Raw genomic sequence first — 26,883 nt, forward strand, 5'->3', positions numbered from 1 at the left:
TGATGCATCAAACAGCATTATATACGTGTAATACGAAAAGCACGCCATCGATCCAAACATACGTATGTACGTACCTATACGCGTTTATTATGCACGTGTATGATAATAATACAGGTGTACATGCAGCAGTCGGTGTAGAAGGAGGGTTTGTTTGAGAGATTCCGTAGGTGACGGGAGGGATAAAGTAGGGTGGAAACGTTTACGACTCGAGGAAGCGTTTTTACGCGTACCCATCGGTCTAACGATGCGGAAGGAGCCCTTATTCTTCCTCGAGCGGAAGTACATCGTAAAACTTGCCTTTGGATCTGCGTTTTATTGTTGCGAAATGCAAAAAGAGCCGATAAGGTATAAGGCTCTCGAACGCTCGCGCTGGATACTACGGGGACATTTTATTGGGTCGTGAATTTTTCTTGTTTTTGTTTCGAGGGTCGTTTCGGTTGCCCTAGCGGAGAGGGCAAGAGGAATTATTTCACCTACTCCCAGTAAACAATGTACTTTGATGCCTGATTTTTTCCAAATGTAGCTCGTTGTTTTTTTCCTCCTTCCAAGTACAAATTTTAGAAAGGGAAACACCAATAACCCACAGCTCGTATGTATATATCAAAGCCTGCGCGTAAGTTTCGTTTGCCCATCGAGTCTTAACAATCACGTGAAATTTCGCATGTTTTACCATCAAAGCGTTGTTGAGGGTTTCTAGTAGCTGTTATTCTGTCGCGTGGAGTGTAATACACGCTGTGTCGGTAACGCGACAGCTATTTACATCGAGTAAGTGGAGGAGGAAGAGGAAAAGGAAGCTGTGGGGGACTGGAATTGTGTCGGCGCTCCAATTTTACGTGTACATACGAGACGACGATTACAGCGCTTCGCAAGTGATGCAAGTGATATATGCTCTCGTGTGTTTAGGCAGTAACATTTTTAACAATTTTAAGCCTTTTTGAAAATTAATTAATGTATTTTTCAGTAACGTGTACGCTTATCTGTGCTGCCTTACCGACAACCCCAGCTACAGAGCTAACGATTGATCTTGCCTTTGTTGCGATTTACATAGCCGACAACTCATCGTGACGAGCCATAAATTTGAATCAACAAAATCACTTTTTTTATCCCACTCTGCTTTGTAAACGCGAAAACAATAGCCGAGGGGAAATACATATCATAAAAAACACGTGTCGTTACGCTGTTCAAACTATTTGTTTGAGGGTACATGTTTTTAATGTCATTTTTCCGACTTGGAAAAAAAATTAATACATTTTTCTGGAGTATCATCAGACGATACACGTTTTTGGAAAGATAATTTGCAATTGATACGTTTTATTCTAAATTATTGCGAGCCAATGAGTTATAAAGATAAATGTTTGAAACATCACCATAAATTAGTAAAGATAATGTTAGTTTCCTATGAATAAAGTCATTAAAAAAAAAAAAAAAAAAACTTTGATTTTTAGGACGAACGGAAAATGAGGGCCCGAGGCCAGAGGCCCGAAGTGATGTAGAGGAGCCAACCAACCGGAGAATCAGCATCGCAGTCGGAGCAGTAGTGGTACAGTTAGTAGCGTAGAGGAAGATAAATAGAGAGAGAGCAAAGGTGTCCACCAGGCAGTTATCGTCCCAAGGTTTTGCTTCCACGTCTACCGTCGCCGGCTTCTCGGCATCCACTTCGAACCCTACGTGGTTCAACATCCTTCCCTTGGCTGGAAAAACCGTGAGTTCTCTCGATATTGTTACTTGGGGGTTTTTCAAACAATTACTTTTTCTTTCTAGTTTTTTTTTTTTTTTTTGGAGCTGCGTTAAGGGCGGGTTTTTCCTTGTCAGGGCTGGAGGGGGTAAATGGTAACTCCTATATTGGTACTGACACACGATACGAGAGCAAAATGTATGAAACTCCCATACAAGTGATATATAAGTACTGACAACGAGAAGCCTCGTGTCGTTCATTCGCCTGTCCAGGGAAATTCGTTTCAATTTGTTTTCCTGCGGAATTGGCAAAACTTTTTTTCTTCTTCAAAAATAACATAAACAGAGAAAACGTGAGAGAGGGAGAGAGAGAGAGGAACTAATTTTCTCCTTCAACGATAGCTCTCGCACCCCTTTTATACGCGTGCAATACGTACAACGTCGAGTAGGCACGTATGCTTGCTCTCATTGTGCCCCACTTGAATTTCTCATAAGCGCGCATGTATACATGTATATTATACCTATTGCATCCAGAGAAGAGGAAAATGGATGGATATACACACGTATCCACGCGCGCATCATGTGAAGTGAGCACGTACATATACGTACACGCGTGCTTGAATGCGCACTCGCAAAGTTTCTCGAGGGTTGTTGCTGGAGTGCGTTGTGCACACGAATGCGATACTTGTGTTTTTTTTTTTTTTTTTTCATTTATTTTGTCCTCGAAATTTTTCCCTTTCGTCATTTTTGCGCTACTCCCCTTTAAAATCTTATTTTCCGACACTGACAATTAGTAACGTTGTCCTAATTGCAATATACTTTTGACAAGCACTCGCGTGCACATGTCTACACCCCTCGTCCTACTCTACGTAACATTGTCAACACCAGCCATCCTCATAAATGTCTGAAAATTTAATACCAAAGTTACACGTGGAGCCCCAAAGTTGTGGTTACATCGTCCCACAACGCGCATCTATTATTCAAAATGTAAATAATTTTCACAAGTATTCGAACAACAAGTTCTCAACAACAACAAGGCCAGTGTAGTGAAATGTTTAATATTTAATTAAAAGACTGTCTTTTTTTTCTTTTTTTTTTTCCATTTCATCTCGTTTCGCAGCAGCAACGACCCACACCTGTCAACTCGTCCCGCGTATCCTTACAATGAAAAAAAAGAAAAAAAATCAGACAGCGTCAAAGCTCACGCGTCGACAGCCTCCAATCACTGCAAGCTCGCTCGTCCGCACAAAGAAGCGTATATATACACATACACATGGGGACACTTCCAACCCGGGCATATTACACGTAGTGATACGCGTCGCGGAGCAATATGGGCTACAATAGGGGCACAATTTACGAGCCAACTGCCGTTGTTACGTGTATAAGCATATGCTTCTGCCCTCCGGGCGACTGCAGCTCTCTCTCTCTCTCTCTCTCTCTGTGCGCTCTTCCTTCTTCGTTACTCTGCGTCGCGTTGTTACCACTCGACATGAGTATGGTATATAATGTACCAACAGCTAGTTCTTCGACTTGCAGATCGAAAAAAGCTTTCGCAGCTCATTGGCGGGTCGTTTCATCAACCATGTACATAATATATACGGTACGTGAAAGTGGTGTAAGTACGGTGGATCTGGACTTTCGTGGCGAAAGCTCGTCGTTCGAGTGTAAGCTACACGTACACACACAGTGTACATTTTGTAACGTTGCGAAAAATCCAAATTCACAAGGCAATGCTCATTGTAAGTTTGGAGCTTTTGGATTTTTGGGTGGCTAGTGGGTAATATTTGTCTGCTGTAGATCCGAAGGGGAGAAATTTACTGTAAAATATTATTAAGTGTACATGTATGTACTGAAGAGGAGGTGCAAAGTTCAATGGAGCTTTGAGAGCGCGGTTGACGCACGACGTTACGTGCAACGGTGTATAATGTGCTCTAGATTCGATGTGCACATATCTATACGTGCACTCAAGCGGAGTTTGCTCCAAGTGTGTAGGTATATGTATGTGTCGTTACGAAAATTACTCTGTGTCATACCGTATCATTTGCTTACTCTGTTTTTGTTTAATCTGCAATTTCATACATATAATGATGGATGGATTGATTGGTACATGCAGTACGTACTCACGTTGTCGTGTAATTGTGTGATGTATCGAAAAACACGACAAATGGTACCGCTCGTACTCAAACCTGGGCACAATCATTTTATGGGATTTTCAACATTGTTTTTACGGACTAAATTCCATTCCACTAATTAGAACATGTAATATTAAGACAATCAATTTTCATCCGATAAATTAAGTATTTTTAATCAAACATTTAAACACGCCATCTAATACTTTGACACTTTTTCTTTTCTCAATTGTTTTTACTTTCGAACTGTAATATGTTGTTTTTATTAGAAAAATTTTTGTTGTAACGCTCTTTCGTGTAAGTAGCAGTGAAATAAAATTTCATTGGGCACAAACCATGATCTACATTTTTAGAAAAAAAAAGTCATTCGTGTCTAAGTCTATTCGTGCTTCGACGCGTTAGAATCCTTCTCATTGATGAAAGAACCAAGGCAGCACTTTGATACTCGCAAGCTTCGGTGAACGAACAATGGTATTCCGCACGGCTGTGTGCTTGTAAAAAAAAAAAAAAAAAAAGTATACTTTGAATTGTCTTTGTTTTTTTTGACGCCAATCGTGATCTAGCACATTACTCACGCTGCCGTCGTAAACGTTAAAAATCTACGCCCAACGAGATCGAGAAACAATATAGGGCGCAAAAAAAAAAAAAAAAAAAAAAAAAGGAAAAAAAAACAAAGAGCAAGCATCGGTATAGCTGAATTGAGTTTCAATCGAGAGAGTAAAAAGAGCGGTCGCGCGGAAAAGGACGCAGCCGATAAACCGATAAGTAGGCGAGCTTTTCGCGTAAGCTCCCTTCGGAGAAGAGATATCCGTTACACCAACAGAAAGAGACGGGGAAAGAAGTCAGAAGAGAAAAGATCGTCCCTTCCTCCCGAGAGAGTAAAAAACTTGCACGCGAGCGAAATCAATTTCTTTTTCTTCTCCCCCACGATACTCCGCGCGCCCGCGTCCAACTTTCTCCTGCTCCTTTTTTATATTCTTCCCTCGGAGATGAGACTCGCTTCCCCCCCCCTCCCTTCGACGACGTACCGAGTCATTTTCTCCCCTCGAGTTTTTATCTCCGCGGGAGAAAAAGCACAGGTGGTGGTGCACTTGGAGATAATCGTCTCGGCGGAAGGGAGGGTGGGTCCAATAAATTTCCTAATAAACTCACGAGCGTTTACCCATCACTGTGCGCAATATATGGGAATATATATGTTTTACGAGACAGGGGAGAGCAGTTTTTTGATGGATGCCGGTCTCGCTTCATCGTTTGCGCGGAGCTTGTAAATGCTCGAGCCTCCGAGTACCCGCTGAGAGTTGGCGCTTCGATTTCGTTGGGAAAATCCACGCGTGGGTTACGAGCAAACGTGATTGGAGTATAAAGCTGTACCACAGTGAGTTTTGGGATCGATTCAGGAGAGCAAATCGCGGGTGAAAAAAACCTTGTGCAGGGTTGAGGGGGCAAATGAGGTGAAAAATACACGAGTTGCGGCGCATGTCGAACCAGGGGGGTGGCTTGAGATTGGAGTTGTCGAGCGATGACTTGACGCGGGCGTTCTTCGAGGAATGTAATTTTTCGAGCCCGTTGAGGTCGTGCTGCGCGTTGCAAAGTTGGAAGAGTTCGTTGGGCTGGTCGATGAAATCGATCAATCGTGTGCTTGTGAACGAGTGAATTTTTTTCACTTTTATTTTATGGGTTAAAAAAAAAACTAAAAAACCGTCGTCGACGCGTTGAATTTTTCAACTCAGTGTATTTTACTTACGAGTACTTTTAATTCCATTTTAAATTAATTAATTACAAAAAACCATCGGAATGAATTAAAGCTTACACTTGAAATTTTACCTTAAATATTATACGTTTGATTTTTAAAATATAGTTACTTCATCAATGTAATAAATTCCATATTTAAAAAGAAAAAAATTTTTTTTTTTAAATAATCTAAATCAATCCTGATACACCAGATATCTTGTTATAATATCACGTATTTTTTCCGTAACTACGTTGTAATTGTAATAACTACCAAAATAAATTCAAGCTTATTTCAAAAGCATTTTTTTTAATATTTTTTTTTTTAATTTCAATGAGCCCTGACCCCTCACGGGTAAAAACATGCAGGTATTTAATTTAAAAAAAATATATATACATCTATCGTTCTCTTATTAAAAAACATGTTATTCAAGAAAAAAAACCAAAACCCAGTAACCACTAGGACCCTCCCTGACACCGGTTAGAGCAGCACTTATTCCAACCTCTCCTAATTCTTCTCGTTTCCCAATTAAGTGTCCCTTGCGCTTTCCCCGACACCTTCGGCAACGCTCCCCTCCATTCAATTACAGTTCGACTTCGGAAACAAAATCGTAGAGGCGTATCCACCAATTAAGCATCATTTTCTCTCGCGATAAAAAGAAAACCAATTTTTTTTTTTTTATTAAATCGCTAAACAACGATCGTGTGCGAGCGTGAAATGAAGGTACGTCGCGAATATAATAGCGTGTGCCTATTCCATGCATCGGGGGACCGTATGTGGAGCGACTACTCGTGGGTGCTTTCGTTAATTACGTGCACATGTAGAAGGAGGAGGAGCTGTTCAGCTTACACACAGTAGCCCAGCAAATTAATTCGGCTCCGGCACGCTTCTTCGTCCCATCGTATATATATATATATGTACACACGTGTGACCGGCTCCATGTATATACGTATGTATATGATGTACGTGCAGGCACGCGAGCTCACGTGCTTTGATTCTATGTGTGTGTGATTATTATTACGTAGGTGTACGGTTTGTGAGTTAAGTGCTCGTTTGAGATTTGCTTCCAAACCTTGCGTCGGAGAGTTTATTTTGGTCTCGTGGAATGTCCATCTGAGAAAAATTATCACGAATTTTAGAGTATATATTATTATGTTGTACCCATTGAAAGTTGTGTGTACGTTATAACAATCACAGTAAAACGAAGTAAAAATATATCCATTTAATGTAGTAATTTTTATTTAAACGTTAACAATTTGTGCTGTTCGAACAAAAAGTGTGTCACTTATAAGAATTTAAAAATGAAAAAAGTGGTATTGTTTTTCACAGAAATGGGCTGAATTCGTGGGAACGATTCAAGGGTCGATCATTGAATCGTAACGGCTGTTACTTACCTCATTACGTAATGGGATTTCGAAAAAGGAACAGCGAGCGAGATAATCGTGTTCAGAGAGCACCTGTTGCACACTCGTACATACACTCACGCGGTCCCTGATAAGCGAATCTGTGAATTTTAATCCTGCGAGATTTACCACCGACTTTTTTTTATTAGAGTCCACGTGAAAAAATAGAGATCACACTACTAGATTTTAATGATTTGACCTTTTCAGTTAATTTTCGATACTCAATTTTTTTTTTTTTTCATTCGTATCTTACACTCTTAATTCGGATGAGCAAAAGTCCATTAAAATGCAGCTGTCCCATTTAAATTCACCTGCTTAAACGAAATCCCCATTTATTAAATTCATTCAAATTAAATCACAAGTTTATAGGTATGGTACTTTTTAAATTCACGAATGAGCCAAGTTACACTGTTTCGCAAATCCAAAGTAAAAAGCGAACGTTTTTTCGTGAAAAGTCATGAATATCCATGAGATATGCGGAGAATAAAAAGTTAACAAAATGAACAGAGAAAAAGTGGAGCTCTTCTTTTTTTTTTTTTTTTTTTTTTCCTGCGCGCAATTGAGAGCGAACGAGCGCTGATGCATCGACAGAAGCTGTTCGGGGAAAAATCAAGCTTTCTCCTCCCCCTATTTCCTTTTTTTTTTCGTGAGCGCGGCACAAATGAGAATTCGACTATTCTCTCTTTATACGAGCTCTGATGAAAAAGACGTCACGGAGCACGCGAGCGAGTCTGCGAAAAATCCTTCACCGAGTGAGTGGACAAATTTTTTGACTCTCGTAACGTGGAGAACTAATTGTTTTTTGTTTCGTTAAAAAATGTAGTTGGAGAAAAAAAAAAATTTGGACCATCATTCAACTATTTTATTGGTAAAAATTAATCATTATCGTTAAGTTATTAATTAAAATTTAAACTAACTAAAGTATATGAAAGTTAACAAGTCCTGTTTTACCAATAACGTTAAATTAAAATAAAAACTCCCGTTAACCTACAAAATATCTTTATGATAAAAAGTGCAGGCATTGTACCACACTTTGAAATACACTTAGTATTTTAAAAGCCATAAAAATATACCTAAGTGTATACTTCATACACTCACTTGAAATCAGGGACCACTGAAGAAAGAATCTCTGAGAAATTGCAATCACTTTTTCGTATACGATCCTCTCCTCAATCGTCCTTTGACATGCAGATGGAATACTAGCGGTAATATTCAATTAAAAACAGTAATAGCTATTGAGCCTCGTATTGAAATGTGGAAGGAAAGAAGTTTTGAGGAGAGATTTAATTAAAAATTATTGGAATGGAGTTCAATCATTATGATTTGAATGCCGAGCCAAAGAGTCGATCGATTAAGAGATAATCATCTTACTAAAGTGGCAGTGCTAAGAAGCCCATCGTTCGATGAACTGAAATTGATTCCAAAGAACAAAGTGCTTCATTTCAAACGTACACCACAATAGTTTAAGTAGAATTGGTATCAAATGGAATTGGAGTGCCAGAAGAAAATTCAAGGAAAATTGAAAATAAAAGTTTTAACTATTCCATACCAAAGTAGAGATTGCTTTGAAAAATAATCAGATGAGAAGTTAATTCCTCAAAACTGTCTTGAACGTCAGCAGTATTTTAAGAAAATTCTTCCAACAAACAATAGTTCATTCTAATTAAAATCTTTTCCATAAAATGCCGCCTAAAAAAAATCTCGCGTTGAATCAATGATGTGACCCCCATTGTCCTTAAAATTTGTATGACGTTATAAAATAAAAGGAGGCAGGTCCCAAGCTATACCTTTAGAAAAATTTTTATTAACTTCCGAATAACATTTTTTGTGGGTTCTCTCGTATACGGAATGACGCACGACAGACCAGTCACAGGGGACGCCATTGTTCTTCAGCTCACCTTTTTTTTCTCGTTTTATTTTAATCAAACGCTAAAATTGACAGGCAAATTTTTCGTTGACGCTCGTATTTGTGTTGCGGAAAATCGAGTTTTTAAACTAGAGTTCCGTAATTGCGTTTCTTAAAAGAGTCGCGCTGTACGTTTTATTATGCGAATCCTGTGTTGAACGCGTTGAAAAAAAGATAAAAGCAAGACTTTTGTGCTACTCGCTGGATAACGAGTTTCTTTAAAAGTTCTTATCTAAAAATTTAAAAGGACGAGGAATATTCTCCGTCAGTGCTCGAATTTCTCAAAGAAGCGAAGCGTATGATATTACACTGAAAAACACTGCCACGAAAAATTGGATGAATAAATAGCTGGGCTACCTAGTTTCATATGCTTCTAATTATATTTTATTACTGCGGTGAGACTAAATTTGGACTCGTTCCACTTAGAATTTGACCTCAAGAAAAGGAACAGTTATTTCTTTAGGAAAAAAAAAAAAAAAAAAGAAAAAGTTATTTCATCGCAACGAGTAGTGCGTGATTTATGAATTTCCATCACTTAATTATGGTTTATTTTCACGCAAAAGATACATCCATAAGATAATACAGCGGAAAGAGCGCGTGTTTCGTAGGGATGTGTTGCAACAGTCTCATTTTTTTTTTTCCCTACTTTTTCAAGGAGACACCAATATAAACTCTTTCATCTAAAAAAAAGTCTACAGTAAACTCGAGCAGCTCCAAAAACACCCGCACACTAGACACTCACCGGCCACAAAACGATAAAAAAACCCAACCCTCGATTGCAGGCTGCACGAGAAGGATGTCGCACCAGCATCACCCGGAGCGTAGGTGGCCGATGCGGGGATACCTGGTGCTGCTGTCGCTCCTTTTGGTGCTCGAGCTCGGGCTGGGCTCGCCCTCCCACCGAGGCCGTCACCACGCACCGTCCGACCTCGAGCTCCAGCAGGCCAGCCAGCAGCACCTGCAGGACGACGAGCCCTCCGCGCTCAGATCGATGGAGGCCGAGGCGTCGATGGCCGCGGCAGCCGCTGCCGCCGCCGAGGCCGCCGTCGAGGGGATGCTGCCACGAGCCGAGCACTTGACCGGCGCCAAGCTCGCCTCGGCCTCCCAGACCGCGGAGGATGAGGACCCGCTCATCGTCAGGACCAAGAAGGGCAGAGTCAGGGGCGCCACGCTCACCGCGACCACCGGCAAGAAGGTCGACGCATGGTTCGGGATACCTTACGCCCAGAAGCCCATCGGTGAGTACTTACCCCGGGAAAGGCTTTTTTTTTTTTTCTACTGATCGAGCCACGGTTACATTGGCGACTGAATGAGCGTGCGAGGAAACTTGCCGGTGTACGATGGGGGTGTTGTTATTATTCTTCGAGTAACACGGACTCCTCGACGTACCGGATTACAAACTTTTTTCACGGCCACTCGAGCTGCCCGTGGACAAAAAAAAAAAAAAAAAAAAAAAAATAGTAGGGGAAGGAATCTCACGTCTTTTCACTTCTTTGGGGGAGCTTGTGGTGACCTTCGCGTGTGCGCTGTGCTTCTTGTATACGGTGGTGTAAGGGTATAAATATATTGCGGCGTGATGGAGTTTTATTGCTACGCCACGATACAAAAGTTAAAGCTTTGTAAATTGATCAAATGACTTTTTTGTTTTGTGTTTTATCAGCCACGTGATTTCTTAATTGGATATCGAATGAGTTATGACGTATGTTTCTTCGTCCCTACAGCGACTTACCGTTGGAGAGGAAATACCGTGATAATTCACTCTCGTACGTCTCTACTCGATGATTCGTGCTCTCGACTTGCCCTTCACTATCCACGATCTATCTGAAAAGGGGATTCGTGTCTGGTTCAAATGAATAACATAGAGCGACTTTGACTTTAATTCACGTATTTATTAAAATAACCACAACACCTCTCTTTGGTCCCAATTACACTTACGTAATCCCTCGATCGCAACCACGACGCCAGTGGCGCGCTCAGAGAGACACGATGTTCGCTTACACACACGCACTCTTACACTCTCTTTCTTTACCACACGACTCTCGGTTGGGGCCAGGCCTCCTCAACGCGGATGGCTTTTTTATTTTGCACATGAATAAAACAATGGGGTTTAACGACTACAAAACGTTGTGAAGAAAAAAAAAAAAGGAAAATGTAGAGGTATTATCGCGTCGTCATCGGCAATATCGGAGAATCCTCAAAAAATTCCACGGAGCGGACAATCAAATGCAATCTCTTTTTTGTTTACTTTTCAGATAAATTGAGGTTCCGCCACCCCCGGCCTGCCGAAAAGTGGGAGGGCGTCCTCAACGCCACGAAGCCGCCCAACAGTTGCGTCCAGATCCTTGACACGGTATTCGGCGATTTTTCCGGGGCCATGATGTGGAACCCCAACACGCCCCTCAGCGAGGACTGCCTCTACGTGAACGTCGTCGCGCCCAGGCCCAGGCCGACTAATGCCGCTGTCATGGTATGGATATTCGGTGGTGAGTTATCCCTACTCCCTTCTCAGAGCAAGCACTCGCGTTATCTTTTTTTTTTTTTTTTTTTTTTTTTTTTTGCATACCGAACCGATTAGCTGTAGATGTACAGTTGTGTAGCAAGTAGTATGAACCTACGTTCAGTCAGACACGTACACGCGGTGCTGAAGACCTTTGCACAAGGATCAATTTAGTATAAAAGCCGGCCCAATTTTTTAAAAAATACAAGTTGATTCCCAACCACATGTGACATCGATTCCCCCATGATAAAACGCCCAGCGAATCGATCCAGCCTCGCTTGCTCGCTATTCTTGAATATTCATTAGCGGCGGCAGCAGTAGGTAAACGTCGTCGATTCACCGGCAATTAAATATTTGGATCAATGTCAATGCCGCGGAAGGTTGTATACGTTACGAACGACGGACGAGCTTACGTAACCCGTATACATACACCTATGCACACACGATACGGACGACCTTCTTTGGTTAACGATTGTTGTTTGTATACCCGCTCGTGTACGTTATATGTATACACACGTGTGCAGGTGCCCTCCTTATTCCCTCGCTCGTGAATTGCGAGTATCAAATTTTCCAACTATCGATTCGATCCTTTCGTATGTACGCGTGTCTTTCTGCAGCGATGTATGCGTCTGTAGGTTCCTACTCTTCACGAATAGCATGGAGAAAAAAAAAAAAAAAAAAAGAATTGCCAAATGAACGAAGCAGGACACCAATTCTTGTGTACTACATTTGTTGTCCCGGAATGAAAAAAATGCAATAAACTAAATTGAAGATTTTTTTCCTCCCCCTGTTTAAAAACAAACAACCCCATGCGCACAGGTGGCTTCTACTCGGGCACGGCGACGCTGGACGTGTACGACCACAGGACCCTCGTGTCCGAGGAGAACGTGATCCTCGTGTCTATGCAGTACCGCGTGGCCAGTCTCGGTTTCCTTTACTTCGGCACCTCCGACGTCCCCGGCAACGCTGGAATGTTCGACCAGATGATGGCCCTCCAGTGGGTACGCGACAACATAGCCGCCTTCGGTGGCAACCCCGACAACGTTACCCTGTTTGGCGAGAGCGCCGGTGCCGTCTCCGTCTCGCTGCTCCTGCTCTCGCCGCTGTCGAGGTGACCTTTTTTTTTGCTCCCCAATCAATAGCAAGGAGAGCAATTTAATGTCGAGAACTACCGAGATTTCCACTGTTCGTAGGCACCTGTTCAACCAGGCGATAATGCAGTCTGGCTCGGCAACTGCACCCTGGGCCATAATATCCCGGGAGGAGTCGATAACCCGTGGCCTGCGGCTCGCCGAGGCGGTGAATTGTCCGCACGAGCGTAGCAACCTGCGAGATGTCATAGACTGCCTGCACACGAAAAAAGCCGTGGACCTCGTGAACAGCGAGTGGGGCACTTTGGGCATATGCGAGTTCCCGTTCGTGCCGGTGATGGACGGCGCCTTTCTCGACGAGACGCCCCAGAACTCGATGAAAACGGCCAGCTTCAAGAAGACCAGCATACTAATGGGCTCCAATACCGAGGAGGGCTTCTACTTTATCATTTACTACCTGACCGAGTTGTTCAGGATCGACGGGACGGAGGACGTGAAGGTGTCGAGGGAGGAGTTCGTGCGGGCGGTCAGCGAGCTCAATCCCTACGTCAACCCGATCGGAAGATCGGCCATCATGTACGAGTACACGGACTGGCTGAGACCCGATGATCCGGACGCAAATAGAAACGCCCTCGACAAGATCGTTGGGGATTATCACTTCACGTGCAACGTCAACGAGTTTGCGACGAGGTACGCCGAGACGGGGAACAAGGTCTACATGTACTATTACACGCACAGGTAAGTTTTTTTTTTTTTTTTCCTTTCCTCAGCGTACCGTAGTGAATTTGTCTATTATCAATTACTTTGGTGGGAAAGATGGCTCGTGAGTGCATGTGAGTATAAGTTTATGGCCACGGTCAATGGCTTTCAATAATATACTTAAACTTAAAAAAAAAAAAAAAAAAAAAAAACTGTTTCATTCAAACTGTAGGATCTTTAAGAAGAAGAAAATTTTTCGCGCTTTGTAAGCTTCGCTCGCCAAATCTACGGTGTTAATCTACTCCTCCCACCCTCTCGATATTTGAAAGTCAAAGAGCAGAGAGCCATCAAAATCAACACCAACGTTTTTTGCATAATAACAAAGAGCCATTCCGATGCAAATGCCACCGCGATCGTTTGCCATCAAAAAAAAAAAAAAAAAAAAACAAACAAACGAAGCAAAAAAATTAACGTTCGGTGTTGGTGACAGGTCGGTGAACAATCCATGGCCAAGGTGGACGGGCGTGATGCACGCCGACGAGATAAGTTACATATTCGGCGAGCCACTCGACCCTAAAAAGAAGTACACGCAAGACGAGGTGTACTTGTCCAAGAGGATGATGAGATACTGGGCTAACTTTGCGAAAACTGGGTAAGAAGCTCATTCACTAACTTTCATCTACCACCCACCCCTCCCTCTTTTTTTTTACTTCATCTTTATTATTACTCGTCCTCATGAATAATGCTAAAAATATCGCACACTTTGCTTTTCCCTCTTGTGAGATTTGCATACGTACTGTAGGCACAAGTTTATTTTTGCGAGACAAGAGAAGCTTATTACCCAATACACCCAATTATAATAACGGGGTGATGGTATTATGAATATGCAGCGTCGCGTGTCGTAAACAGGAACTTTTTCCATCCGGGGAATCGAGATTTTCATAAAGCTCCGGCCTTTTATTCGCAAAGTACGGCGTGTCGTGAAAAAAGGAAGAAAAAGAAAAACAGGTAACCCTCGCGCGGGACGACCTTTGAGACTCTCGAATTTGCGTGTGCTTTCGTGCGGATCGAAGAAGTTTCGTTTTACAGGCAAAGTTTATGAAGTTGGCGCGCTGCATTGTACTTTCGGCGCTGTTGGTTTAATGGGACACAATTGTGCAATGGGACAAAACGATTTGTCAGAGCGCCTCGAGGTTTTTATGCCTTGAAACGCGATCTCGTCTTATCGTCGTTTTATTAAAAAGTTAAGAATTTAGGGCGCTACTGTGTTCAAGTGACGATACGATTTAGTATAGTGTGGTTGCAATCGAATATTGGAGCAATTTTTATTGCATCGATACTAAAAACGGCTTTTGACTCTGTCGGAAGCACTTTCGCAGCTGTCTTCAATTTTGAAGCGACCAAGAAACTACTTAAATAGTTGGATCTATTGAAAGTAATTTCAGGAATCAAGTGTATTTACGAGTCATTGATAATGAAGAAATTATGTGATAAGAAAAGACATTATCTTCGTACGTCGGAAAAAACTTTGTTTTTTTTTAGATACCTTACCATACTGTAGACAAAGATACTGCAGATCAATGTTTTATTTTCTTCAATGTTTAACGCTTCAAATATAGCATCGATCGTTCATTAAAAATTAATAAAAATGTAAAAGTAAAAACGACTTGTCAATCGTTACCATCAATCTTTTCTTATCAGTTACGGTACATCGAATTTTCTCCGGGTATGTCCCTTCAAATGTATCCTACAGAATAGCAGCAATGAAACGTAAAGGAAAAAAAAAAAACGAAATCGAATAAAGGACAATCGATATTTTCCAGCGATCCAAACTCTGGCGACGACGGCTCGTCCTGGACAGAAACAGCCTGGCCGATACACACGGCTGACAAAAAGGAGTACCTGACCCTCGACATCAACACAACGGAGATCGGCTACGGTCCTCGGGCGAGGCAGTGCGCCTTCTGGAAGAAGTACCTGCCGCAGCTGCTCTCCTCCACTTGTAAGTCAAAACCAACGTCTTTTTTTTAAACTCATATTCTCTCACTATCCCATTTTATGAGTTAGCTTTTCGACAGTTGACATTAAAAAATAAAAAATTTTATGGCACAATGGCACTCGTTTGGAAAAAAAAAAATAATAATAATGATTGCAAGACACGAGTTTATTCTCCAAAACGTATCGTCATCTTTATCGAGTGTCCAACCGATACAAACACTCGCATGTATTACTCAGCCTCTCCTCCTTGAACCCAAACTGAGAGTAATCCCAAGTATACCCCACACCGACGTACTCTCTCAACTCCAACGGTACATACAAGTACAGCAAGCGGCTCGTCAATTGTCTCTTTCCCCCCACCCCTGCTTCGTCACCCACACACTCACGCACACTTGAACCGACACCTGTTGAGTCGCAAGTGCATTCGGAATACCTCAGTTCTCACCCTTACTCGAGTCGAGGCGCGCCCCTCGGCTTTCCATTAATTGTCTCTCATCCTCACTATTGACACTTTGTAACTATACACCGAGTGATAGCTTTTTCCCAGCCTAATGAAATTTGCTTCCTCCAAACTTCCCTGAGTAAACGTCGGGGGGAAGGGGGGTATGTTTATATTGACTAATTGGGGGACTCGAATGGATTAAGTGGTGTACCATCAACTTTGGAACAAAAAATATACCGAAAAGGTTTTTTATTTTTTAGACTAACATAAGCTCGACGATGTAGTCGCTTGATCTCGAAAGTAGCGAGAAACGAAGAGTTGAAATGTTTCTTTGGACAGTCCGGACGATGAGCAAAAAAAAAAAAATTTCAAGTTTCATGGTATACGACGCGTATGAGGAGTAAGAGCGAGTGGAAAAGGAAGGAAGTCGTCGAGAGTTGTACGTGTGTGATTTATTCAGTCAGAGTCGACTACTGGCCCACTTGGACGGCAGAGCCAAAAGAGGGGGAGAGAAAATTGGCAGGGACGAAATAAACGTGCAAGGGTCGAAGGGAACGGGCTAGCGCGTCAGATGTATGAATTTTTCAAGCTCACCAACTGTGCGGACGTGAGATTTCAGGTGGATCGATGAGTTGAGAAAAAGAGTCCAGCTTGTCTCTTTACGAGGTATCGATTTTATATGTTTTTTTTTTTTTTCATTTTATTTTATTTAAGAAAGACGTGAATTTTTCGTGCATAGGAGTTAATGGACAAAGACGAGGTAGATAATCATCAACAGCGAATGCAATAATATAAACATATATAATATACCGGTTGGTTGTTACGAGTGAAAAATCGCGCTCTGGGGTGCACTCGGGACGAATAGTTTCCAAGTTGCCGAGCGATAAATTGCTAAATAAAAACTTCCTCGACACTGTTGGTACTGTTGAAAAAATTACTTGGGGCGATTTAAAGAAAACGAGGCTCTGCTCCTACGAAATGTGGTATCAAATTGCCAGTGTGTGTCAATCTTGGTAATACAGAAACGTCGGTGTCGAAAGAAAAACCACAAAGAAGAGAAAAAAAAAAAAAGTCAAACACGCGAGAGCGAAACAGACGAGATATCGGATACGTGCGATCATCCCTTACACGCGACACGTCACCACCTCGAGGGGTAAGGATGTCTACTTAATTAGGGACGACAAGTCTCTGATGTAAAGCGCGCCGGGCGATGCTTTTCATAATTAAACCCTTTGCTGGAGAAGCCGCATTGTCTGACGCTCGAGGCTATGTTATCGGCTCATCTTTCTCCCGCGCAAACGGGGACGTGCGATCGCTATACTTTTCGCGGTAATGAGACGGACGTGCTTGACGGCTTCGTTAAGGCCAGATAACGTGTTGGTTGACGTTGTTCGTTTGGGATTCTAATAGATCTACATACAATCATTTATTCACGTATCGGGTACAAGTAGGGCTCTAAAAGTGTACCGAGTTCATAAATTTTTGTTGAAAAAAAAAAAAAAACTGTCACTTTCTATCTCTTTCTTTGGTACGAGTGTATATATTTACGCGTATAAGCTATCACAGCAACGAGGCAGATGCGCTGAAACAGCGTTTAAAATATTTAAATGTCGCTCTATTTTAAGATGCTTTTAGTCAAATTGCCGTGGGAGTGTTATTATTTTCCTTCCATCTCCTCTCGTCTGAGTATGTGTATTTTTGTAATCGTGATTTTACCCGTTAAGTATGAAACAGTTTCTTTTTTTTTTTTTTTTTTCAACTATAAACACTTTTTTCCTCGTAATCCAGGCTTGTTGGGCCAAAAAAACGAATGTCTGACTAAACGCTGATTTGTACTACTTTCGGATAACAGCGAGCTGCCCCGGAAGCCCAAAATAGACGGTCTATCTCGCGAAAAGTAAAACAAAAGTAAACGTACGTATTCTGGAGCGTAATATACTCTGATTCCTGTTTAATTTCGCTTGGGCTGACTATGCGTACTCTTTACTACTTACCGCGGGCAATTATAAGGTTGTAAGGTTAGCAGCGCCCCGCTGAACCGGGGATTTTTCAGGTACGTCCAAACAACGACTTTGGAAAATGCAATGGTAAACAGAAGCCGTTTTCTGAGAAACTGCAGTATGGAAAAAAAATTCCAAACTCGGGTAGGAAAAAAAAAAAAAGAAAAGTGGGTAGTAGATTTCTCCTGCAATCTCATTTCTGTACGCTCGTCATTTGTATGCGATGAAAATAGCTTGCAGTGGATTATCATACCACGTATATATCACTTACGTCCCTTCTCGTGCGCCCTCGAGACTCCAAAGCTAGCGACACGAGACTTTATTTCTCTTCCTCGCAAATTCGCAATCTTTTCCACCCCCACCCTCCACTTCGAATCCTCTTTCTTCCGTGCAATATTGTATACCTCTCATTTTCGGCGAGTTGCTCTGCTGGAATGGAATTTCTCCTGCCGTCGCATCAGCCCGAGTGAATTTACCATTATTTATTTATTTTATTTTATTTTTTTCAAAAATCCACAATGCTGGTAGTGCTCATCCGTAATCTTGACTGTTTCCCCGTTTATTCGCACTCCAGCTCGAACAGGACACTTGTGCGGTACCCCTTGTAGCAATCTGCAGAGAGAGCCAAGCAACCACTGTCACACCAGCTTTAAAGAGGAGGGGCCAGTGTCCTACAACTCGCACACACACCAAGCCCGGAGGGCTTGAAACAGTGGTGCACGGAGATGTAAAGCAGTGGAGCGACGCCGGCGTGGGCGGATGGGAGCTAAAAATAGCTGCCGCTCCCCGCCTCCCTTCTTCTCCTCCGGTCCCTTCACCTTTTCTCTCTCTCTCTCTCTCTCTCTCTCGCTCTCCCCTTTTTTCACGTACCTACTCTACATTTGCAGTTGCGCGGTCCTTCTCCCCTACGCGCGTTCCTTCCCTTCTCTCTTTCCTTTTCTCCGGTTGTTTTTTCCCGTCACGTGGCACGGCGTGTGCTGACCTGAAACGAAGTCGAGGGTCCGCACGCGCCTGTGTATGCACACACACACACGTACGTGCAGACTTTACTTACCCACAGAAATGAGGGGAAGGGGGAAAAGAGTCACGAGCAGCACGTGGCCGGCTGACTATTTCCGATTTGTACTACTTGATTTTCCGACTCGAGACCGTGTACATGACATCTCCATCGCTTATCATCCGAACGTGGGTTAAAAAAACAAAAAAAAAAAAAGGTCCAGCTTTACCGTTAACTACCCAAATTGCTCGCACGCGTTGACGAGGCAATTGGACAGCACTAATTTACTCTCTCATAATTAGTGTAAAAAAAAAAAAAAAAAGAATGAAGCTGAAATAAAGCACTTGATCCCGTCAAACCGAACCGTCGACAGTTAAATAAAAAAGAAAAAAAAAACTCCAGGAGCCAAATAGAGGAGATTTATCTAACTGGGTTACAGGTCCTTATAACGGCGTATACATCACGTATGTGTACGTACAAGCGCGAGATGACCCGAGAGGACGTACGAAGGAAGCCTCGTAAAAAATAATACCGAGCCTTACCGGCGTCACATAAAAGCCGAGAGAGAGAGAGAGGGGGGTCGCATATATGTATACACGTATATATTTACGTACACGCCGTGTATTACACACCAAAGAGGGGGGGGTAGCATTCGGTGAGCGCGAAATAACTAGGTTATGACGTCGATGCCAGGGGATAAAAAGAGAGAGAGAGAGAGAGAGAGGACCAGTCAGCAGGGCTTTTGGTATATAATACGCAGCAGCCCGACTACTCCCTCTCGGCGGACAATAGGCTCCCCCTGGCTCAGCGGATATGACTCGGGGGCTATATGCTCTGACGTCACGCGCCGGGACGACGAACGCCACCCCCCCCTCCCGCTCATGCTGGGACGACTGGGTTGTGTGTACGTGTGGGTATGACCGCAGAATGCAGGCTGCGCGTACATTACGCATCCGCGGATGGGGAACTCTCTTCGTGCGGGCGTGTGTACGTGTATAAACTTGGGCTGCAAGTGTGAATCGACTGCTGATGATGCAACGACTCCAGCTGCTGGCACTTTGGCGTGACGTAGGTAAAGTGCTGCTGGCCAATGGGGGTGTTTTAGGGGTGTACACAACGTTGTCGTGCGTTGTGGTGTATTTTTGATGAAGATTATTATGTGTTTTTGGCTCCTGAATGGGAGGAAGAAAGAAAAAAAAAACCAATAAAGTGTATGCGTTCGAGGGGGATTGGCTCGTGAATTACGAAATCCGTGCGCGTTTACGTGCGGAGTGGTGCGGTTAAAGAGTAACGAGTGGAAGCCAATCGCTCGAGCACCTCTTCTCAATTTTTCAGTCTGACGCAGTAGCCCCTCCTCCCCCTATTTTTTTCTTTGACTTTACGGAGGATTCTTTGTTTAACTCTGCGGTTAGATTTCTTTTTTTTTTTTTTTTGAGGAATGAGTGCAGGTGTGCTCCCACGGGATTCGGGGGACGGGTGGTTTCCAATTGTTTTTTTTTTCTCCCCTACGGAGGTATATACGTATATATACATGCATGAATCTAAAATTACGTCGCTGATAGCGAGTGCTATTTCGAGTCGGAGGGGCTTGCATGCTGATTGCAGAAAATATATACCGTATATTTCGATCGAGTGGAGTGGAAATTCGATGAATAATCTTGTCGATTCGTCCGAGCGCCGAGGACGGGGTACATTTAATTCATTTCCTCCCATCTATCGGATCGAGGATCGACCGCTGTAGCGCAATGGTGCGGGAAAACTTAAAAACAAAGCCCCCATTCGACGACAGGGGAATACGCACGTGTTTACCAAGGTCCTTTTCCCTGGAAGAAAAATAAAAATAAAAACCGCTCGTCCGCGTCCGTGTGTTTGTACGTATGCGATAGGAGCGCCGAAGCAAATTCGATTTCCTCGCATCCTTGTCTCTCCTTTCGGAGGATGTCTTACGCGCTTGTGTGTACACACGGCAAGGGGACACGTATGCCTCGAGGGATAAGTGGTGCGGTGGAAGGACGTCCCTGGTAAACAGCACGTTTTTTCGAGGGGGACGTCGCTCGGGGAGGGGAAAAAAACAATTTGAAATGGAAGGATCGCGAGCGTGTGTTTGTCTTCGAGTGCGTGGGTGGTAGTGAAATTTTCCTATTTACCTTCGATCCTGCCTCCCTACCCCCCCCCCCACATCTTGGTTTTCCACCGTTCGAAGGCTGTGCTGGTAAGTGGTACTGACGTGGACGGATGGACGACTAATTTTCTTGACTTTTTTTGGGGCAGGGAGAACTTTCCTAGTTTCCCCAATTACTCCGTGAGCCCGTGATGCGATGAAAGTAAGATTTTTCCGGGGATTTTCCTAGTTGAAAATTCAAAGCAAAACCAAAAACAGGAGAAAAAATGTTCCGAAAATTCCAACGAAAGCCCCGGCTCCTTTCGGCCAAATTGTCCTTCGCGTCCTCCTATTGGTACCGAAACATGGTCCAGATGACGATGATGATATCTCGTTACCGCTTACATTGTCCACTGCCGTAAAGGGGCCTCTTGTCGCGTGCCAAAAACCATTTCCAGTTCCTTTCGGTCCGTGACTCTCTACTTTTGTTGTATCTTCCTTCTTTTTTGTGCGCTAGGGATATCGCGAAAGGATATCTAAGCGCCTACAGTTGCCACTTCCACTCGGACGAGTATTATGTGGGTCAGAAGGTGGGTCGAAGATATATTTTTTTTTTTTTTTTTTTTTTACAATTGATCCGTAATTCGATTTGGGGAAAATTTATACTCAGGGTGCAACGCAGGTCTGATGGACAAAGTTTGAGAAAATACGTCCGAGCGGCAGACCCCGGGAGAATCGCACGTAGAGTTTTCTGCTTTCGTCGCAATATCACCGCAAAGAGATCGTAGAAAAAGTTTATCTGTTTTATATACCATCTCATTGAGAAAGTGTATGTGGTTGATGCTCACTCGTTTCAATTACCTAGGGAGTATATCTAAATTTTTTTATCAATTTTAAATAAACAAAATAATCATAATACTCTCGCACAAAAAAAAAAAAAGGAAAGTACAATCTACGTAAGTAGAAGGCAAGAAAAATAGGTGACGCGTACAGAGAAAAAATAGTCTTTGGAAACGTACTGTGCCAAAGAAAGCGAAAGAATTCAATGAGCCGTAGGTTTGGACGTGTAGCAGAGAATATAAAACTCTGGCAAGCCACCAGCTGACGGGAAACACGTTGGTGCAGAGGACGAAATGGGTGTATGTGTTTAAATGGGTTTGAGGAAAAAAAATGTACATTGCCATTCGCAGGGAGGATTACAAAAGACCTTTTTTGGTATTTAGGTTGTTCTCCAAAGTTTTAGTGTGATAAGAGAAAAATGGTAACTTTTTAAAAAAGGTACTTTCACGTTCAAAGATTTAAAGTTCGCATCATTATGAAAATAGTGCTTGCAACATGAAGTCCTTGGTACACGGAAAAAAAAAAAAGAAAATAACAAAAAAAAAAAAAATCGAAAGTACTTTATCCTTCGGCCGTGCAAAAGCTTCTTTATTGCCTCGCCGCGTTCTTTGTTCCATAAAGACCATAGGCACATTGGCACACATCCAACGTACCCTCGGCAGCCCCACCCATCTAATCGGGCTTATCTCGACGAGTCTTAATTAGGTACGCTGCTTCGCCCTAGAATGGCATATTTCCTGCTCCTTATCTCTACTCTATTATTAGACTCTCAGTAGCGAAATTTTGTGCCTCATCTCTTCCATCTTGATGTATGTAATACCCTAGTCCATTATCACGTGAATAGGGCAACCGAATAACACGGAACCTTCTCGTACTATACTTTTCCTAAGTTATTCCCCGTATGTACGTGATGTATCGACAAGCTTATACTTTCGAAGATACATTGTCATGCATCGGATGTGTGCGTGTTACTTGTCGATTTTTCACTCATCCGTAAAATAATCAAGCCAATTTATTTTGTTTTTTTCGTAACTATGAGTAATCTTAAAGTATAATTTACTAAGTGGGAGCTCGCGTGCATTGACAAGACTGGAATATTATAATTTCATCGTATACAAGCGGTACACCCTCTAGAATGAATGTACAGCATATGATTTTAATCAAATTCTCTGAAAAGATAGTTTTTTTTTATTGGTTGTTTATTTTAATGGTTTTATCGAGGATTGTTGTGTTTATCATTTTCACATGAAAAATTATATTTTTCAACATTATCTTATTTCTTCTTTTACTGTCACCTTGATTGGCTCAGTCGTTGAGACTCATTCTGTCACGGTGAAATCAAGAGGTTCGGTACCCCTCGGTATGACTCGAAATCACTGAATACCTAGTAATTAATTAAAATAATTTGTATATTTTTTTTTCATCGCTATAACAATATGCCTGAGTAACGTATCTCAATTTTTCAATGTCCTATATGATTTTGTATACAAATAAATATTGTATCGATTTACAACGTCAACTTTGTGAAAACTGTTTACAATCTGCCATAAAAACTAACAATTTTGTGCTATTACGGACTCAAAGGGTATTTTTTTATAGCTCCATTGATGATGAAACTCCATACTAGCGCGTACGTATAAAAATATCTCTGAAAAATATCAGATTTGGGAACGCTGTTGGGATTTTTGGATGAGGTTTTCTTTGAGTAGTTGTACTCTTGAATTATTTTAATCTAAATGAATTCTGAGCTAACCATAAGTAAAAATGGAAAATAAAAACCATCACTTTTACCGAATTCGGTGTACATTTGTACGTATTTACAGGATGAAAGTGATAAAATCAAAATTAGATATTTAAGTAATCAAAGCCAAAGATAATTACAATATTAATCAGGACAAAGTAAAGCTTTGCAAAAGCCTGTGATGCCAATTTTAAATATCCTATATCTCTTGTGCCAATTTTTTTCAACGTTTCATCGTACACGCGTACACCCCGCGTTGGTACAGGTATCCACCTTTGCCGTGTCCATCCGTACCTGTATCTCCTCTGTTTTATCGGTAAAGGCCACTCGTGCACACACACACACATACGCACGCTCGCTCTCGAGGCCAAGCAAAGCCAAGCCCGGATCTCGATAATTCACGACCGCTGCGGCAAACTCAGCCGCCAGAGTGTGGTATATATTGACACCAACCCCCCTCACCACCCCCCAGTCACGTATACACGTAGCGTAACAACTGTTTGTCCGTCTGTTGCTATCTCTTTGAACTTTGCGTATACCTATGTAGTGAGTACGTCTGTTTTCTCGCGCCCGGGACAATTTTCTCTCTCTCGTATACAAAAACAATTCCGGCATAATAGACACTTAACCCTCTCCCCTCCCTCCCTCAGTCCTCCATCCGACGTTTCCCTTTTGTACTTTGCCCTCGCTCTCTCTCTCTCTCTCTCTCTCTCTCTCTCTCTCTCTCTCTCTAATAAAGGTGTGTATTTACTTACCTCTCTGCTCCGTCGTTCTCCGGGTAATGTTTACCATTTTCCGGGTCCCCCATCCGGAAAAGGGAATGCCTAATGTAGCGCCCGGAATCTCGTGCGATTTTTTCTATTGTTATTATTTATTTATTTTTTTTTTTTTTTTTGCCATACAAAACGAGTTTTCAGGGCTCAAAGGGGAGAGAGATTTTCACGCGTTGGAGGCGCAAAGGGGTGCGCAGCTTTTGACGCAGGGGCCATTCACGGCTGGTTGTGAATGGATGAGGGTTTGCAAAAGAACTTTCGACAAAGCTCCGGGAAAGGTAATCATCCCTAATTGGAGTGGCGAGGGTTTTGTTGGAAAAATGAATGTTTTGCATTAGAGCAGAGGAAGCTTTGAGTTATACACAAAATGACGTTTTTTAATAGCGCGTACACGAATGCGGGCTTTTTTTCTTTTACGTTGAATTTTTTCGCCATTGACCAACTTGGTCTCCAATAAAAGCAGTATTTACAAAACGTTGTGGCACGTGAATTATCGTTGTACACTTTTCTTGTTATTTGCAATGTCGTTTTCATTATCAACGAATGGACGACCTAGTTTTTTGCCAAGTATCATTCCCTTTGAAATTCGTTTCCTATACATTATTATATCTTGTTTTTAAATTTACCAAATTTGGTGAAAAAAAAAAAAAAAAAAAAAAAAAAAAAAAAAAAAAAAAAAATGTACGAAGAAGAACGCACATTATTTTCCAAAGAAGTGCACGTATAGGCAATTAAAATTGACAACCAAATTTTTGAGGATCCAACGGAACGCAGAAGAGCAGCTATTCCACCCGAGTAACTTTTCGCGAGGGTTGTGTGACTTTGGCAAAGATTGACTCGTGCAAACGGCTCGAGATGGCTTTGAATCAGCCAGAGTCAGGAAATTTCGAGTGGGTGTACTTACGGATGAGAAGTTCCGGGAGGGCGAACCGGAACAAACGCTGCAACGTCGCATTAATAAGCTCGTTTTGGGTTTGTTATGGTTGTTTTGACTGCGGGGGAAGGGGGAGAGTGACGGCCTATTGCGAGAACCGCATGCACGAGCGGATATTATAGGGTTGGGATGCGATCGTTCACTGTGTTGCTTTATCGTGGGCTGTTTGATTGGTGGAGCGATGGAACAATAACTGTGGTATCTACTCCGTCGGAAATCGCGATTCCATGCCCGAAGGTTCATCTTTGCCATTTCAAGGGACGCGCGTGAAATCATGCTCGAAAAGCTAACTCAACAGCAGCTCTGTCAGATAATTTCACGAAGAGTCATGAACAATGATTGGTTGTAAAACAAATTTTTATTTAATTTTTTGAACGCTTTTGGAAATGTTTTTTTTTTTTTTTTTTACATATATCGTACAACGTGATGAATCAGAAAAATAATGGTTATCCAAAAATCTAATTGGAAACAAGACCCAAAACATGAAAATTTAAAGGTGATTTAATTTTGCCAACTGCACGTTACGTAACTTTCGATCAATGCATCGTTTTTTGACTCGAAAAGTCCCTACTTGGAGTTATTTAAAAAAAAAAAAACCCGTCGAAATAGCTGATTCATCGATAATAATACGACCAAAACAAGAGAAATTGCAAAGGCGCCCAAACGAGTAATAACCCTCTCTCGATTGATTCCAGCAAAGCTCGAGCAATCGTCCAAGGAGACCTGCAGTGGCTCGTCCCCCGTCCGACTGGACTCGCGAGGGGCCTGCCTCCTCCTGATGTCCCTGTTGACGATGGGACTGCGCGCCCTGTCCGGGGCCTCGCAGCTCTGGCCTCACCCCCGCGGACCGGTCTAGCTCCCGGCCGAGCTGGCCCCCACGACGCCGGCGGCCGTCCCCAACACCACCGCGATCATATCAAGCCTCGAGCTGCGTCTGCCGGCGTCCCCGACCACCACTGATCACGCGACTGTTACCACTGGCCTGCCAGAGCTGGCCCACCCGCAACACTGACATATCAGCAACGACAGCAGCACCGGTGCCGAGCAGCTGGACCAGCGACAAGGGCTGGCGTCCACGTCGTGGGACGAGGGTTACGTCAACGCGACGGAGGAGAGCACCGAGGAGGACGCGTCCAATGGGACGAGCACCGATGCTGCGCTTCCGACGAGCGAATCGGCCTGACGATCGGGCGACGAGGTGGTGACAGGAGCTCAAGGCGCTTAACTTGCTTTTCTTTTTTTCTTTTTTTTCCCCTTTCCTTCCTTCAATTTGTCGAGGATCGTCGGTCCTGTACGTTACGCGTAGTGTGGGTGGATGATCATTCGTTGATTTTTTTTTTTTTTTCGTTTTTTCTTTTTCACATTAATCTTCTTCTGAGAGACTGGCATCGTCGATCGTAAGTACATAACAACGCACGGGGAAAAGAAAGAAAAAGTTAAAACTAGATTTTACAACAAAAAAAAAATTAATAACTAAATAACAATAAAAAAAAAAAAAAAAAAAACTAAAAAAAAAAGCGAACAGCCGAGCGGCATCAAACTGCGACATTCGGTGTTTTTTCGAGGCCTCGGACAGGAACGATCAACAGGAAGAAAAAGTATATTATTTTGGTGCTGCTCGACCGTTCGCCTCAAGACTCTTTTCACTATAATGCAACGCTCAGTATTTTAGTATAATTTCTTAAAGAAACGATGAAAAAAAAAAAAAAAAAAAAAAAAAGAAAGAAAAAAAAGCAGTCGTAGGGGCTAAACATTTAATAAATAAAAGTAAACTATTCGAATAAATATACTATGTGTATCAACACGAGGTAAGAATAAAAAAAAAATTTTTTTAAATGTCAGAACAAAGATAAAAGAAATGAAAATGTTGGAAAATTTGGATTCAAGTCGCGCGATTCCGTAGTTGTATGATTTGCGGAAAGTTCGTAT

The 26,883-nt window shown here is 42.4% G+C and overlaps 1 protein-coding gene across 1 annotated transcript; it reads left to right on the forward strand.

Moving 5' to 3' along the window:
- Positions 1-1,449: 1,449 nt before the first annotated feature.
- Positions 1,450-26,186, forward strand: LOC106639189 (acetylcholinesterase). The gene is made up of 8 exons (XM_014352674.2): positions 1,450-1,702; positions 9,624-10,079; positions 11,094-11,324; positions 12,158-12,449; positions 12,532-13,167; positions 13,619-13,780; positions 14,952-15,130; positions 25,650-26,186. Exons 2-8 carry the CDS (start codon positions 9,638-9,640, stop codon positions 25,808-25,810), a joined length of 2,103 nt encoding a protein of 700 aa, XP_014208160.2. The 5' UTR covers positions 1,450-1,702; positions 9,624-9,637; the 3' UTR covers positions 25,811-26,186.
- Positions 26,187-26,883: the final 697 nt, after the last annotated feature.

This window comes from Copidosoma floridanum, unplaced genomic scaffold (assembly GCF_036245765.1).
Source record: "Copidosoma floridanum isolate Cflo_tuat_1 unplaced genomic scaffold, Cflo_Japanese_pri ptg000021l, whole genome shotgun sequence".
In the NCBI taxonomy this organism is placed as follows: domain Eukaryota; kingdom Metazoa; phylum Arthropoda; class Insecta; order Hymenoptera; family Encyrtidae; genus Copidosoma; species Copidosoma floridanum.